At 42.5% G+C, this 15,173-nt stretch overlaps 1 protein-coding gene across 4 annotated transcripts in view; it reads left to right on the top strand.

The window, feature by feature from the left end:
• Window positions 1–1,412: 1,412 nt before the first annotated feature.
• Window positions 1,413–15,173, top strand: part of ikbkb (inhibitor of nuclear factor kappa B kinase subunit beta) — a 17,751-nt gene continuing 3,990 nt past the window's right edge. For 2 of the 4 annotated variants that reach the window (XR_011080216.1, XR_011080217.1), the window contains exons 1-14: window positions 1,503–1,623; window positions 2,919–3,037; window positions 4,508–4,602; window positions 7,882–8,002; window positions 8,453–8,522; window positions 10,009–10,097; window positions 11,367–11,456; window positions 11,581–11,705; window positions 12,231–12,338; window positions 12,935–13,064; window positions 13,210–13,404; window positions 14,198–14,312; window positions 14,487–14,610; window positions 14,967–15,118. Coding sequence is in view for 2 of the 4 variants with exons in the window: in XM_068605362.1 (XP_068461463.1) it covers window positions 2,936–3,037; window positions 4,508–4,602; window positions 7,882–8,002; window positions 8,453–8,522; window positions 10,009–10,097; window positions 11,367–11,456; window positions 11,581–11,705; window positions 12,231–12,338; window positions 12,935–13,064; window positions 13,210–13,404; window positions 14,198–14,312; window positions 14,487–14,610; window positions 14,967–15,118 (1,516 nt within the window). In the remaining 2 variants the exon portion in view is untranslated. The other 2 variants (XM_068605361.1, XM_068605362.1) reach the window with 2 other exon arrangements.

A 15,173-nucleotide genomic window follows, 5' to 3' on the forward strand; every position in this document is an offset into this window, starting at 1 on the left:
CGCGGCTAGTGGCTGGCTTTTGGTTAACAGTTTGCACACATCAACAATTACAAATTGGTCGGTGCGGATGACGCTCCAACGAGGGAATTTTGGGGAGTATGATGACACATCTACTCGTATAACTGTGCACGTAACAGTTGTACAAGAATGTTCAACTGAGAATGACTCCCGTTGGCGAGATAAAAACATGAATTTTCGGGGGAAAATAAACACTCTTGAGGCTAATTGAGGGCACCACAGGCTATGTTTACATGACAAAGCTAAACAAGACAACAAGGGTCTTTCATGATGAGGTCCCTTCTGTGTTGTGCTCACTGGGAAAAGATCAGGAAGCAGCACCGTGGTTGTTGTTGTTTTTTCTCAGTATAAACAGGAAAGTCTTTTTTTTTTTTGTACAAACATTAACAATCTGATCAAGTGCGTCTCAAACACCCACAGATCACGTCAGAGGCACACGAGTAAATACGTACAGATGAAACCAGCAGGTTGAGTCAGCGCGAGCGCTCGGTTTTCACCTGCATTGCATCAAAGAATAACAGGTGATGACATAAAGACAAAATCACCGCTGTGCTCGGGAAATTTTGAAGTGCATCGTCTCTAAGTTCAACATGTGTTGGATTGTCAATGAGGACACTGCAGAGCTAGATCATTAATATTTTAATATCCAGCTGCTCATATAAGTGTCTTTTTAATGTCTGTCCATCTGGTTTTATTGTTAGATTAGATTCGATATTTCTTTATTAGTCCAGCGGTGGGGATATTTGCAGGATTACAGCAGCAAACGGGTAGAGTGCACACAAGAGACTTAGTCAAATTAAAACAAGTAACACAATAAAACAGTAATAAAAACAGTGAAGAATGCACAATAACAATATGATGCAAACAGACAGAATAACATGTATTCATATTTACACAGTTGAGGTGATTAAAGTGACCAAAGTAATTAAAGTATATTTTTTTAGTTTAAAAATCACGTGGGTAGTAGCCCATTTCCCCAAGTAAAAGAAAACAATGAGATAAAAAAATATATATAATAAGCATAATTTCGACTTTCTACTTCATAATTTCGACTTTCTATCTTTATTATCTCATATTATGGACTTTCTATCTCATAAATGACTTTCTATCTCATAATTATGACTTTATGTCTTATAATTCTACATTTATATTTCATAATTTTGACTTTATATCTCTTAAACGACTTTCTTTCCCATAATTTTGACTTTCTATCTCATAAACGACTTTTATATCCCATAATTATGACTTTCTTAGCTCATAATTTCAGCTTTATAATCTCATAATTATAACTTTCTATCTCATAATTTCGATTTTCTATCCCATAATTGTTTTTATGTTAATGGCGGATGGGTTTCCATAGCTACGTGTGACTACATGATTTAAAAGCAGAGAAGAAGAAAGCAGCCGTTGGAGACAGCGGCGCGAGCACTCTGCCTCCTCGTGGGCGGGTCCCGCCAGCTTTTACAGGAAATGTGAGTATCAGGAAGTAAAAAGTTCTTCAGATTAGTTGTGTGTCTCCGAAAATAACTACTCAACCTCTCCCAAAAAAAAGCTTAACTCGGTTTAAAGCCCCACCAGGTGTTAAAGCTGCCTACGAAGTTTAAGGTAGGTGTCAATTGAAATAATACGTCGGTTTCAAGTGCTTTTTTTTTTTTTTTTTACCTCTGCACGAAAACAAAAAGCCAAAAACACGTCGCGTTGTGATAACTTCAGACAACCGGAAACACAAACAGAAAGGACCGTGTTTTCATTGTGTGTCTGTGTTTACTGACTCATGAGCACAGTTCAGTCCAAAAACGGTGTGAAACCAGGTGTACAGTGTATACATATATGTACATGTAGGTGTACCAGGAGCACGTCATACATACGTCACTAAGGCTCTTTTTGTTCTCATCAACGCATTACGTCATGAGTTTAGGTTCTAAATGTGAGACATATGTTTATTTAACAATTTTTCATATTTTTTTTGGGAGTATTTGCTTAATTGCAAAGCTTGTTTGGCACCTAAACAATTCAAAATCAATGCGAAAAAAATGACACTATTTCCCAAAAGGTCCCAAGCAACGACCAGATGTGTCCACTCAACAGTCCACAACCCAAAGATATTCAACTTGTAATGATACCGAGGGAAAACATATACACAAGTTTTAAGTTTCAAGCACATTTCAGAAGATTGAAGCAAATAATGTTGCATGTTTTTTTTAGCTTGATACTTAAAATTAACATTTTGACACGAGTACATTCTCAGAAGGAAGCCTCAGCTGTGCTTTTAGAGCGCCGACATGCTGAAATGACAATATAAAAACCTGCTGAACCTTCACATGAGCATGTTATCAGACCAATTTCTATTATTTTCTTTTTTAAGCACAGCTGATACTGTACCAGGCACAAAGTACGGCCAAGACAGATGACATTTTGGTAAAGGGTTGATGATGTAGCACTGAGCTTGAGCCCTAAAATATCCACTGTGGAGATGATTGACACTTTTCTTTTCATAACAACAAGCCGTTTCTCTCTCATGACAATGTCCGGCCAAACTAATGAGCTCTAAAGCGAAAGTGCTTCTCCATTTTCCACTCATCCAATATTATGTATTCAAGATTCAACAGGTTTTTACTGTCATATGCAAAGATAACAGACAGTGATTCTATACAATGAAAAGCTTGTTTTGCTCAGTCCACCTTACTCCTTAAGGTAAAAACAAATATAACAGTATTGCACAAAAATATGATAATAGTATTGCTCATTGTCTCTTTATACACTATGCATTGCAACAACATTGCTTCAATGTCCAAGTATGGTCGTGACATGAAGTCACAGCAGCCGTTCACAGTATGTCAGAGTACGACAGCAGACTGAAGTTTACTGGTTGTTTTATTTGCTGTGTTTGTTGGGAGCAGGACCAGCGGAGGAGGCCATGAATCGAGTCCCTCTGCAGCAGCAGAGCTGTGGGTCCTGGGAGCTGAAGGAGCGGCTGGGCACCGGAGGCTTTGGGAACGTCACGCGATGGCAAAACAAGGTACGCTGTTCTAACACGCCGGCGTCACCCTGTTTTATTTTGTGTTTTTTTGCGGGACATAAATGGCAATGTTGCGTGTATCTTGGCGAAGGTTGGTTTCTCAGCGGATTTGGAGTTACATTATTATGAAGTTATGGCTTTAAGGATTCCAAAACTGTATGGAAATCCTGCGTAGCTTCACGCTGTCGATATGAAAAGTCATATTTGAAGAAACATTTGGATGTTTAAGTAACGGAGCCTTTTATTAAGGGTACAGACGGAGGAAAAGCCAGCAGACGTCCACACCATCAGCATCAGTGCAATGAGCGAGTCATCAATGAGTGTAGCGCTAAAGCTAAATCTATATAGCAAACTAATACAGCATTTACATAAATTCTGGGCGGTCCAGGAAGTCGTCTTCTCTAGACACCGAGTCCTGTATCACTATCACTCCCTCCTAGTCACAGGATGACTTGCATCAGGACCCGATGGGAATAGAAACACGCCCTCTCTCTTCCTCTTCCTCTCTTTTAAAGCCGTACTTCAGTCCTGTTACTCACTTCCGAGGCTTTAAAATGAGTCAGAAGCTGTAGTGGTGCGCTGTGTATAGCGCTCTTTATAATTGAATTCTACCTTTTTTATTTATCGTAATAAAGGAAGTCACGTTCAAGAATGAATGCGCGGCAGGTGAAGGTTTGTGATGACTGAGCTTCCAGAGGAGGAAATGTCCCGTCTTCCTGTATTAGTGACGGCGCTGCGGGTTATTATTAGCTCGCAGATCGAGTTCTGGGAAGCAGGGTGGGCGCCTCGTCCCGGATGATGCCATGAGAAACGGGCCGTGAGGTTGCTCATCGGGTTTTAGAAAAAGGTGACGGCATGGATTTGTAGCCGTGTCATGGCTTGTGCTCCATCATCATCATTGTTATTATTACCAAATACCTGACCACAGGGCATCCTGAAAAGAAGTAGAGTTTTTCGAGCCAAATCGGTCACGCTGCTTGAGTATAACAAATAGAATTTTAGGCTTTTATTTAGACTTTATTCAAACATTTCCACTGCTATGTGTAGCACCTGTAACCTGGTTTGGTGTGGCAGTAAATTAGTTATAACGAAATCTATATATATATCTATATCTAAAAGGAAAAAAAAGGAGATAATGGACATTTTTGAGTGCGTTTTGTTGGTTTTGGAGACCAAATCAATTATGAAAGTAATTAGTAGATACCTTTCATATGAACTGTGACATAAATTCCCTTCAAATATTATAATTTACAATCTTTTTTTAACAGAAAGTTTTAATTTTGTGTCCACTTTGGCGCCCCCTGTGGAAGTAAGTGGGAGTGCGATCGAGCGCCAGAGTTCCTTGACAGTCTAGTTTACTTCCACGGATTATACACTGCAGATGCGTCATAATAACCAGTGAAAAGTTTCTCACAGCTTCCCTTTTGTACATAATGCTTACAGGTAATATGTGTGTCTGTGTGATTCCAGGACACAGAGGAACAGATCGCCATAAAGCAATGCCGCCAGGAGCTGAGTGAGAGAAACAAAGAGAGATGGTGTCTGGAGATCCAGATCATGAGGAGGTCAGTTTTTATACTCTAATGCTTCAACATACTGAAAGGCCTCCAGAGCCCAAAAAATACAAATTGGAGTTCCCTTCACTGCCTGCCGCCCTGCAGGCACACAGCGGCTTCGTTATATCCTTCCCAGATGCCAACCGAGTATTCTTTTCTTGGCATTTATTGGCACCGTGGAGGAGAGAGAGGGGGAAGACGAATCGCCACAAAGTTTTCCTGTCGTATGTTTTCGCGTCTTCACCAGGACGCATTTCCACCAGTGTCCCCGTGCTATAAACAGACATTTATGTGGCACCGTGTGCCATGCGAGCGCGACATTTACTACAATAATAAAGCCATAAACTTGATTTTTTTTTTTTTTTTTTAACACAGGGTCTGTGCCATTGGGATTAAGTAATAAAGCGAGACCGGCCTTGAGGTCATGTTAAGATCACGCATTTTAGCTTTAAAGTTTTGTCTTTCAAATCACTCAACAGAGAATTACATACATTTTAATTATTTATTATTACAGCTCTGTGTGTTTGCAAATGATCCGTAGGAGTCTTTTTTTTTTTGTTTGGCTTTTTCGGTTTTGTTTTTTTCAGGTGATGGATCTTCGTTTCTGACTCCCTTAACACGAGTAAAAGAAGTTAATGAATATTTCTCCCATTCAATCTCTTTGATGCGTTTCCTCACAGCTCTTTTTTTTTACACGGACAAACTGTATTTGTCATATTACATCGTTTTTACATGCATAAATTAAATTTAATGGATCAACTTTGAGTTTGACACATTTGCCTTCTTTGCACTCGTCTGTGTCTCATTTTCTCCAAAGCACAAAATATAAATTCGCATCCTGAAATAGTAAAAACAAATCACACACAAAGACATTAAATAATTAGGCGAGCGTTGCCGTTTGGTGTTATTTTGGTCTGTTGCTGGTTATTTTTGGACGGGTTGATGTTGCCGCCTCCTCATTCTGCTCGGCCTTGGAGAGAGCATTTCATTTCCACGCGCGTCTGTGTTGTCCATTAGCAGTTTGGGTTCGGGTGTGGGGTCACTGGAGTTGAATGGCAGCTCATGCAGTGTGTGTGTGTGTGTGTGTGTGTTTTGTGTCATTTGCCGGTGCAAACATGAGTACAAAACCATTTCTTTCCGAGTCCCAGTTTAACAAGTGTGTTGTTTTCAGACATGGTCGCGACCGCAACCCTCCAGTGCACCCACGCTCAACCCTCTGACACGTACACGGCAACCTATTATTATATTATTACAGCTACTTAACGCAGATGTACGCGTGCTTATGTAAAACTACTTTTGCAATGTTTCTGTTTGTTATGATGTGTTTGTATTGGTTGCATTGCATCGCCTCTTATTTCCTTTCAGTGATTCAGTCAAAAGAAAAGGGATCTACCCAACAATTTCGTTCAATTTTTTTTGCTTTTCTCTTTATGTAAGCTGAAGAGAGGCAGAAGAAAGATGAGATAATGACTTCCTGCCTCATTCAGGTTGGGTTTTCATAGTAAAATGACATGTTAATGACGGATGATAGCGTAACCGCTGCATGTTATTCCAGCGATGACTTTCAGACGCCTCCTGCTATCGCAGCCAACACACACTGTTGCGCAAGGTTGTGATTACGCACCGTTTTTCTCCTGGTGCATCTGGTATCGATCATCTTATTACATTTCTCTTTTTGTTTTCTCAAAGAGGGCGTTGACCCCGTGACGATCAGAATAACATATTGTTGCAATCAGAGTTTTGAACCGACGAAAATTAAGAAACGGAGAAAGCAGGTCGGAGGGAGAAGGGAGGCGAGGGCGAGGGTCAGCGGGTAGATTGTGAGCGCGTGCCGTTTAAAACCCACTCGTTGGACACATGTTGGAGAAAAGATCCACGTTTAAAAAGAACAACAAAGAAAGATTTATTTTCAGCCACATTGGTTTTATTCTTTCTTCGCCAGAGCTGCTTCTTGCTTAAAGACCTTTCCAGGCTGCGTTAGTTCAATCCCATGTGAATCAGCATTTGAAGTATTTCATCTGCTGTAAAGCCACGTTTAAAGTCTTCAATGGACTTACATCCATTTCTATGTCGAATACAAGGTGACTCATGTCAAAGAGCTGCTTCAGACGGTTTTGTCCTAATATTTGTTTTTGTCCAAACATTTTTTTAAAGATTTATTAGTCATATATTATTATTTATTTTGTCATTTAAAAAAATATTAGTCATATTTTTTGTTGTCATGATTTTAAAAAAAATTGTTGGTTTTTTTTCGTATTTTTTTTTCTTTTGGTAATTATTATATTATATTATATATATTTTTATTTTGTGTCCTATTTTTTTATTTTTTTTGTCCTATTTTCTTCTTTTTTCTTTGACCCAATTTCTTTTTTGGTCCTTATTTTTTGTAGTGGAAATGGACTTCCATATAAAAGAAAAAAATGTTTCTGATGCACAAAATGCTGCTCTTTAGGGTTCTTTTCATAGTTTTTGCAGCAGAAATGAGTCTTAAAACCTTTTTTTTTTGTACGTGTCTTTGGTTAATAACCGAGAATAAAGTCAGTGATGACGCAAGCTAAAACATTTTAACGTTTAGTTTCTACTAATACAAACTGCGTCGGTATTTCTTGAGAGTTTTGAAGCTCGTACGTGTCATAAAATGTCGTAAAGACTTAACAAAACGCAGCGTGCTCGACGTTACCTGGTAGCTTCTCACTATTGCACTTTGAAAATCACAAAGGTGGAGTTTCTTTGTGAAGCATTATCTCTCTGGAAAGAAAAAGCAAGTATCACACAGGTTTTTATGTCCTGCAATAATCCAAAATCCAGTTAAAAGAAATCCCGTTGGCTTTTTGTCGAGGAAAAGCAGTGTGGCGCTAACCTCCCGGGTTCGACCGACAAAATACTCTTTCATGTTGCCGCTTGTCCATCTGGAAGGAGTTTCTTTCCCACTTGGACGCGACATTGAACTCATGGACGAAAGGTCAAAGGACACTGGCTTCATCAAAACACAGTTTTTTTTGGCCGCATCGCAAGGATTTATATGCCAAGTATGACATTTTCCCCCACAAACATGGAATATAAAGGAAATGATGAAGTGATGTGAAGTGGCACACGACCATTACTGGATCACTTCATGTCCTAAACCCGCTGGAATGAGACACGGAAAACAATTTGGTTGGAGGTGAACTCCTCGCGACCTCTCGGCGAGTCGCTCCGGGTTAATCGGTCACAATTCCCCCAAAACTCTGGTGTTTTGTCATTTCACTGGAACGAATAACGACAGGACGCGTTGCTCCGCCCTCGCAGGTTGGATCACGTGAACGTGGTCGCGGCCAGAGAGGTTCCTGAGGGACTGCAGCAGATGATCACCATCAACGACCTGCCGCTGCTGGCCATGGAGTACTGCCAGGGAGGAGACCTGAGGAAGGTACACGGAAAACTGAGACCACAGATGTAATTATTGCTTATGCGTTGTCCGTCACAGAGTTTAAGAAAGTCTGATTTTGTTTGTTTGGGCTTCTTCTGCGGTGGTGAAATCTGGAGCGTGTTTTTTATTTATTTATTCATTTTTAAATCCGACACCGACTGGAGTGTGCGGCCTCGAGGCGACAGTAGAGGAGGAAAATGCCAGCCGTCATGAATAACCGCAGTGTCTTTTAACTTTTCAAGGCCTCCAAAAACTAAGCAGTCGCCTCTTTTACCTCACACAAGTTTCCTGTTGTGGAACGCTTCAAACTCCATCAAAGGCTTTACAACAAAAGTGCTGATTGGACAATTTGCAAAACTTATTTTTTAGTCTAAAATTGCTACTGCGGACGCTCATTGTGTGTGTGTGTGTGTGTGTGTGTGTGTGTTTGTGTGTTGTTTCTCCCCGCAGCATCTGAACCTCTTGGAGAACTGCTGTGGCATGAGGGAGGGCTCCGTTTTGATCCTGTTGCGTGACATTTGTGAGTATGAAGCCCCACCGCGACTGTTTTGCGTACCACTTTGAAGTGTGTGTGTGTGTGTGTGTGTGTGTGTGTGTGTGTGTGTGTGTGAGAGAGAGTGATGTATTGATTGAGTGATTAAGTGAGCTGGCAGCGTGATTAACTTTCCCGTAGTGGGGAGGAAATGGTCATCGGTGACCAGCATCCTGACGTCACCGGTGACCTCACCGAACTCTTAGTCACCATGGCGACAGCGACGGGAGGTTTACGTCAACGATCGGACGAACTCGCTCGCACCGATGACACGACGCACGAGGGCGTCCATCAACAAGACATTCATATCACACGCAGTATAAATAAGGTTTTAAAGAGGACACATATGGTATGGATCACATGGAGCTGGAGTGGACAGCCGAGGACACACACACACACACACACACACTCACACACACTCACACTCACACATAGAAGCTCCTTTTCCTGTTACCCATTGGTGGACGTTTCCTGATAATGAGTGATCCCCTTTAAACTGCTTTATGAGTGAGGGTAAAGACAAAGGCATGCACCTACACATACACACACGCACACACAACCACACACACAGTCACGCAGTCAGGTGCCCAAAGGTTATGAGTTCCGGCTCGTTGAACCCTCTTTGCCAGCACACACACACACACACACACACACACACACGAGTCACCCTTTTGGCGCATTAGTTATGTGGTGTTCTAGTTTCGGCTGTAAATTAAGAGCAAACCTATTCGACCTCATTTCCTGTCGACTAAAAGCTTCTGACGTTCATCTTAAAGAGGAAATTCACACCCGCGAGACACACAGTGAGTGTCTCACTGCCCTCTCAGGTTGAAACTACCCAGCAGTGATATCACCGTGTCCTGTAGTACTTGTACACACAGCAGCTGCACACCTTTTTTTTTTTTTTTGCTGACAAAGCGGGAAAAGAAAGCTGGGAAGTGTCGGCACATTGTGACGTCACGGTTTAATGAAACGCTTCCTGACGACGTCCGCCGGTGGGTCAGATGTGCAACGCACCTGAAACCTTTTAACCAGCACGAGGGCAAGTTGCATCGTGGGTAATGTAGGCGCCAGGATTTGACAACGGAGGGAAGAATGCGTGACGTGAAATTGACGACATGTTTGCAGCAGAATCCAAAATGGCCGGCCAATTTTGGACACTGCTGTAGCGGCAAAATGGTTAGCCGGCGGCTAACGTCTACCGGCTAACGTAGCCAGTGGAGGCTACAATAGTGAGAGATTCAGTGGCATTACGCAAGTGAATCTCTCAAAATCTGACAAGAGGGCAAGTTGCATCGTGGGTAATGTAGGCACCAGGTTTCAACAACTGAGGGAAGAATGTGTGACATGAAATTGACGCCATATTTGTTTCTGCTGCATTAATTTTGGTTATTCCTTTTGTAAACTGAGTGCGATGCTAATGTCGACCATAACTCTGCCTTCTCCTCCTTCTCCTTCCTCCTCCTCCCTTCAGCGTCGGCTCTGACGTACCTCCATAAGAAGAGGATCATCCACAGAGATCTGAAACCAGAGAACATCGTGCTGCAGCAGGGAGAGAAGAGAGTGAGTTAAACACCCCGTGAAGCTTCTTGTTATGACAAATACAGCCAAACCACAACAGAGACGACAGCAGAGGCTGTTCTTCCCCCTCTTTGGTGGGTTCTGTCTCTCTCTACTTCCTCGTCGCCAGCTGAGCACAACTCTGGACTGACTCGCTCGGACCTTCTGCTCTGGGCCTCCTTCCCTCCTTCCTTCCTTCCTCGTGTCCTCCAGCCTGCAGTTGGGACACAAGGAAATGAAGAATGCTATATAAACGAGGCCAGACATATTAAAGAAGTTATATATTCATGTTTGTGCACACTGCCGTGTTTATAGAAAGTTACCCAAACAGACTTTATCTGCACAGAGTGTGTTGTTGTGCATGAACGGGCTCACCAGAGGAACAGCTAACCCAACGTAAAGTTGTAGTTTTTGGTCCGTGTGGGAGGCTCGAGGCAACACGGTCGGACACAAATGGACTGAAAAGCATTGGAAGTTGATTTCTTCTCATGGATTCTTCAATCCGTAAAGGATTTAAAGGAAAAGTTTGACATTTTGCCGCTTACGCAACGCTCACTTACTAACATGTTCAGGGCTCTTACGGTCATGAAAACCTGGAAAAGTCCTTGAAAAAAAATCTATGCACATGTTTATTCTTTTAATCAAACTATTGTCTCTCATTCATTTGTGTCATTTAAGGTTTACTGTATGCTTTGAATCCTCATTGTTAGTTTAAATACTACATTTTATCACTTTTTACTGTTCACACACATTTCACACAATGTTTGCTCATGGACATTTGGTTTAAAGTCATGGAAGTTTGGTTAAAAGTTATGGAAATTTGGTGAAAAGTAATCGAAATTGTTTTAAAAGTTATGGAAATTTGATTAAAAGTCATTTAAATTTGATTAAAAGTCATGGATTTTGGTCAAAAGCTATCGAAATTTGGTCATAAGTTATGAAAATGTGACTAAAAGTCATGGAAAAGTCATAATGGAAATCCACTGGTCTCGCTGTGTATGAACTCTGTGTGTTTTATCGTGTTTCTCCGGTGCATTGACTTTGCCAAACCGGCATTTTTGGCTAAATTAGAGGCATTTCCGATAGTAAAAACCAAAATATGAAAACGAAAGAAAGAAAATAATTCAAGGTTTCTTCCAACAGACGCTGCTGTTGAGTTTTTCCAACGCATTTCTTTCGCCACGTCGTCTCATTACATTGGAAAGCTGGGGGAGGAAATGGCCCATTTGTCATCGTAGGATAACATGTTGACTTTCTCTTGGTTTTCTCTAGTTAATCCACAAAATTATAGATCTGGGCTACGCCAAGGAGCTGGACCAGAGCAGCCTCTGCACCTCATTTGTGGGAACCCTTCAGTACTTGGTGAGTGATTGAAAACATTTGACACACAATCTCCTCACCGCGTTCTGGGCAGTCGCAGCTGAGCGTGTTTCACCCTCCATCCTCCATCTTTTCATCCTCCATCATTTCATCCTCCACCCTGCAGGCTCCAGAGCTCATCGAGAGAGAGAAGTACACCGTCACCGTGGACTACTGGAGCTTCGGGACCTTGGTGTTCGAGTGCATCACAGGATTTCGCCCTTTCCTACCAACCTGGCAACCCGTCCCTTGGTAGTACAACCATTCGGAAATTATTATTTTTTTGTAGCTGGAGCTTGGTGATTTTGTTTAAATGTCACACACAGAAAAAAAGTCATAAAGGAAGGAAGTGAAGTCATGTGTTTTTTTCCAAAAACCAGTTTCAAACATTTCTCCTTTCTCAAATCAAATGTTTCTCTTCTCTTTTTTTTTCTTTTTCTTTTGGCACTTCCTGTCTAGCTTTTGCAAAAAAACAACATTTTAGGAAATAGGCCTTATTGTTACGTGACTGGATTGTAAATTGTAGATTATATAAATGAACGGGTTGCCAAAGCGAAGAATCGCAGGATGTGTGGGTTGAGCCAACGTCAATGCCCCGTGTGCCTCACTAATATCATAATTAAAAGATTTGAGGGAGGGGGAGAGCAAAACATCCCCCTCCCTTACTTGCAAGTTCAGTTCCTGGCGCGTACATTAAAAACAAACCTTTGCACGTTCACATGAAGTTTGCACGATATGCTTTCCCCTCGTATAATCCTCCTGCATCCTGTTCAATAGGCACAACAAGCTGAAGATGAAGCAGAAGGATGACATCGTCGTCTACGAGGACCTCTCGGGGGAAGTCCGCTTCTCTAAACATCTGCCTCAGCCCAACGACCTCAACAGGTGCTTCTTAGACAAAAAAAAATATACGTTTATATATCGAATTTGAGACTTTTATTGTCTCAGTCTCTCAAAACAGATCTCAGCTCAACATGGAGCGTGAACTGAGAGCGTATCAAGTCCACAACCCCGTTTTAAAACCTCTGTGTAGAGGACAGCGGCTCCCTGCAGCCACTAACACTCACACAACCTGCTGCTCACACATCTGCACTCATTCTGTTTTGCACACGTTGATTATCATTGTTATTATCTTAAAGATAGTCCGTGTAAAACAGGTTATTCTGCAGCCACAATCGGTAATCATTTTGCCAAATATGAATTGTATTTTTGCACAGATATAACTTTATATGTGCATTGTTCTAACAAAGCGATTGCACATGTTAGTTTCTGTCTGACGGAGCGATTTGGTTTACTTGCATTTCTTTATTCTATTATTTGGAAAAAGACAAATGGCTTCAAAGAGTCGCAGAAAGTTGGACCATTTAGTGACGACGTTGTCTGGTCGTTGGGGTCCGAGCAATGTCCTTCCCCCGAAGCGGGGCGTGACAGGAAGGAGTTTGAGAACCGCCGATCTGACGCGCCGGCTGGCGTTTGACTAGTTTGTTGATAGAGCGGCTGGAGCGGTGGCTCCGGCTGATGCTGAAGTGGTCGGCTCAGGAGCGAGGCAAGGACCCCGACGCCGCGCCCATGGACTGCTTCTCCCGGCTGGAGCTCATTCTGCAGCTCAAGGTCAGTCGAGCGAAGGATTATTGTTCCCCCTTTTTGTCTCATTTCCTCTCCGTCTTGTAGCACTTTTACTGAACAACATTGCCTGAAGTGCCATTTTAGTTTCATTGCGTTTTCATCTCCTTGTTCTCTCGTGCTCGGCCCTCAGCTGGTTCACGTGCTGAACATGATCTCCGCTAAAATCCTGACGTACTGCGTCTCGGACGAGGAGACCGTGGCGGACCTGCAGCTGAGGATCGAGAAGGACACCGGCATCCCCGCGGCCCACCAGGAGCTGCTGCTGGAGGCGGGGTTAGCCCTGGAGCCCCACGGCCCGGCCACGCAGCGCGCCGTCGACTACACCGTATGTCTTAACACGCGTGTGTGTGTGTGTGTTATATTATAATTATATTGTCTGAAAGTTCCACTTACATTAAAGTGAAGTGCAATACAACTGTTTGTATTATTTTATGATTAATTTGCCAGAATTTCTGTGCATTTAAAGGATTATTTTCTTTTTTTTTTCCAGGATAATATCCTGAAAAATTATCTCGAAAATAATGGGACTCCCGATTCAATTGTTATCCAGTTCAAGAGTACTCAAAGAACCATTATTTAGCTAAAGAACCATTTGAAAAGGGTTCTTTATTGAACCTTTTTCTTTCGGTTCTTTAAAGAACCAGAAATGGTGCCTTAAAGAACCATTTTTTAAGGTCCTTTGAGGTACCTTTATAGGTTCTTTGAAGAACTATTTAAGGAAATGATTCTTGAAAGAACCCTGGTTTAAAAGGTTCTTCAAAGAACCAGAAATGGTTCCTCAAAGAACCATTTATTGAAGGTTCTTTGAGGCACCTTTACAGGTTCTTTGAAGAACTATTAAAGGAAATGGTTCTTTAAAGAACCCTGGTTTGAATGGTTCCCCCACGGCATCACTCTGAAGAACCTTTTTTGTTCCAGATGGAACCTTTATTTTTCTGTGTGCACATGCGGAATAGTCAATAGTGTGTCAGTAGTGTGTGAATAGTGTGTGAATAGTGTGTGAATAGTGTGTGAATAGTGTGTCAATAGTGTGTCAATAGCGTGTCAATAGCGTGTCAATAGCGTGTCAATAGTGTGTCAATAGTGTGTTAATGGAGTGTTTCCTGTTTCCTGTGTAGGAGATCAACGGGCGGCGGACGGACTTCCTGCTGGTCTTCCTGTTCGATCGTTCCTCGTGCAGCTACGAGCCGCAGTTTGCGCCGCGCACGCTTCCAGAGAACATCCGCTTCATCCGTGAGTATTTAAAAAAAAACAACAATCTCACTTCACCTTCACACAAACCCTCGTGGTTCAGACCCTCACATGTGTGATTTTAACGTTGACGTGAACTGTGGGAAAGCGGCACACGGCCAGAATAACAATAAGCATGTGACCTTTTTGCCCTTTTTTTTTGTTCTTTTGTCCCAGAAACCGGCCATAAACAAATTCTGGCCTACAGCCCCCTGAGGAGGACCTGCGGCCAGGCGTGGCACACCATCCGCTCCCTGAAGGAGGACTGGCAAAGACTGCAGCAGGGCCAGAAAGCCGCCATGTAGGAAAACACGCACTCCTTCGCACGAGAAACGTTCGATTCAGTTTATTTTGCGTTGCCCAAAATCACATATACAAACTTTTCTCTTGGAGGGCTTTACGATCTGCACACGTGAAGACAGTAAAAATCATTTCACAGGAGAAAGAAGGGAAGAAACCTTCAGGAGAGCAACAGAGGAGGGTGGACAGAAGCTGTAGATGTCATGTGACCAGAATGATGTAACTGCTCGTATAATGAGCAGTATTTGTGTGGTACACAACCCAGATTACCTGGATCCATGTCAGCAGAAGGAGGAAGAGGGGGAGGGGCATCGAGCTACCTCTGTGACGAAACCGTCGGCGTGTTTGTGTTTTCAGCATGAGCCTCCTGAGGTACAACTCGTCTCTGTCCAAGCAGAAGAACGAGATGGTGTCCATGCACCAGAGGCTCACGGCCAAGCTGGACTTCTTCACCACCAGCCTCCACATCGACATGGACAAGTACCAGGAGCAGACCGCCACCGGCATCGGTACCGCGACACAAAGAGACACAACGCTAGACTGCATTTAATCTGCTTTTTGTTC

Source organism: Clinocottus analis, unplaced genomic scaffold (genome assembly GCF_023055335.1).
Source record: "Clinocottus analis isolate CAN_PGR_092001 unplaced genomic scaffold, fCliAna1.0.p SCAF_7, whole genome shotgun sequence".
In the NCBI taxonomy this organism is placed as follows: domain Eukaryota; kingdom Metazoa; phylum Chordata; class Actinopteri; order Perciformes; family Cottidae; genus Clinocottus; species Clinocottus analis.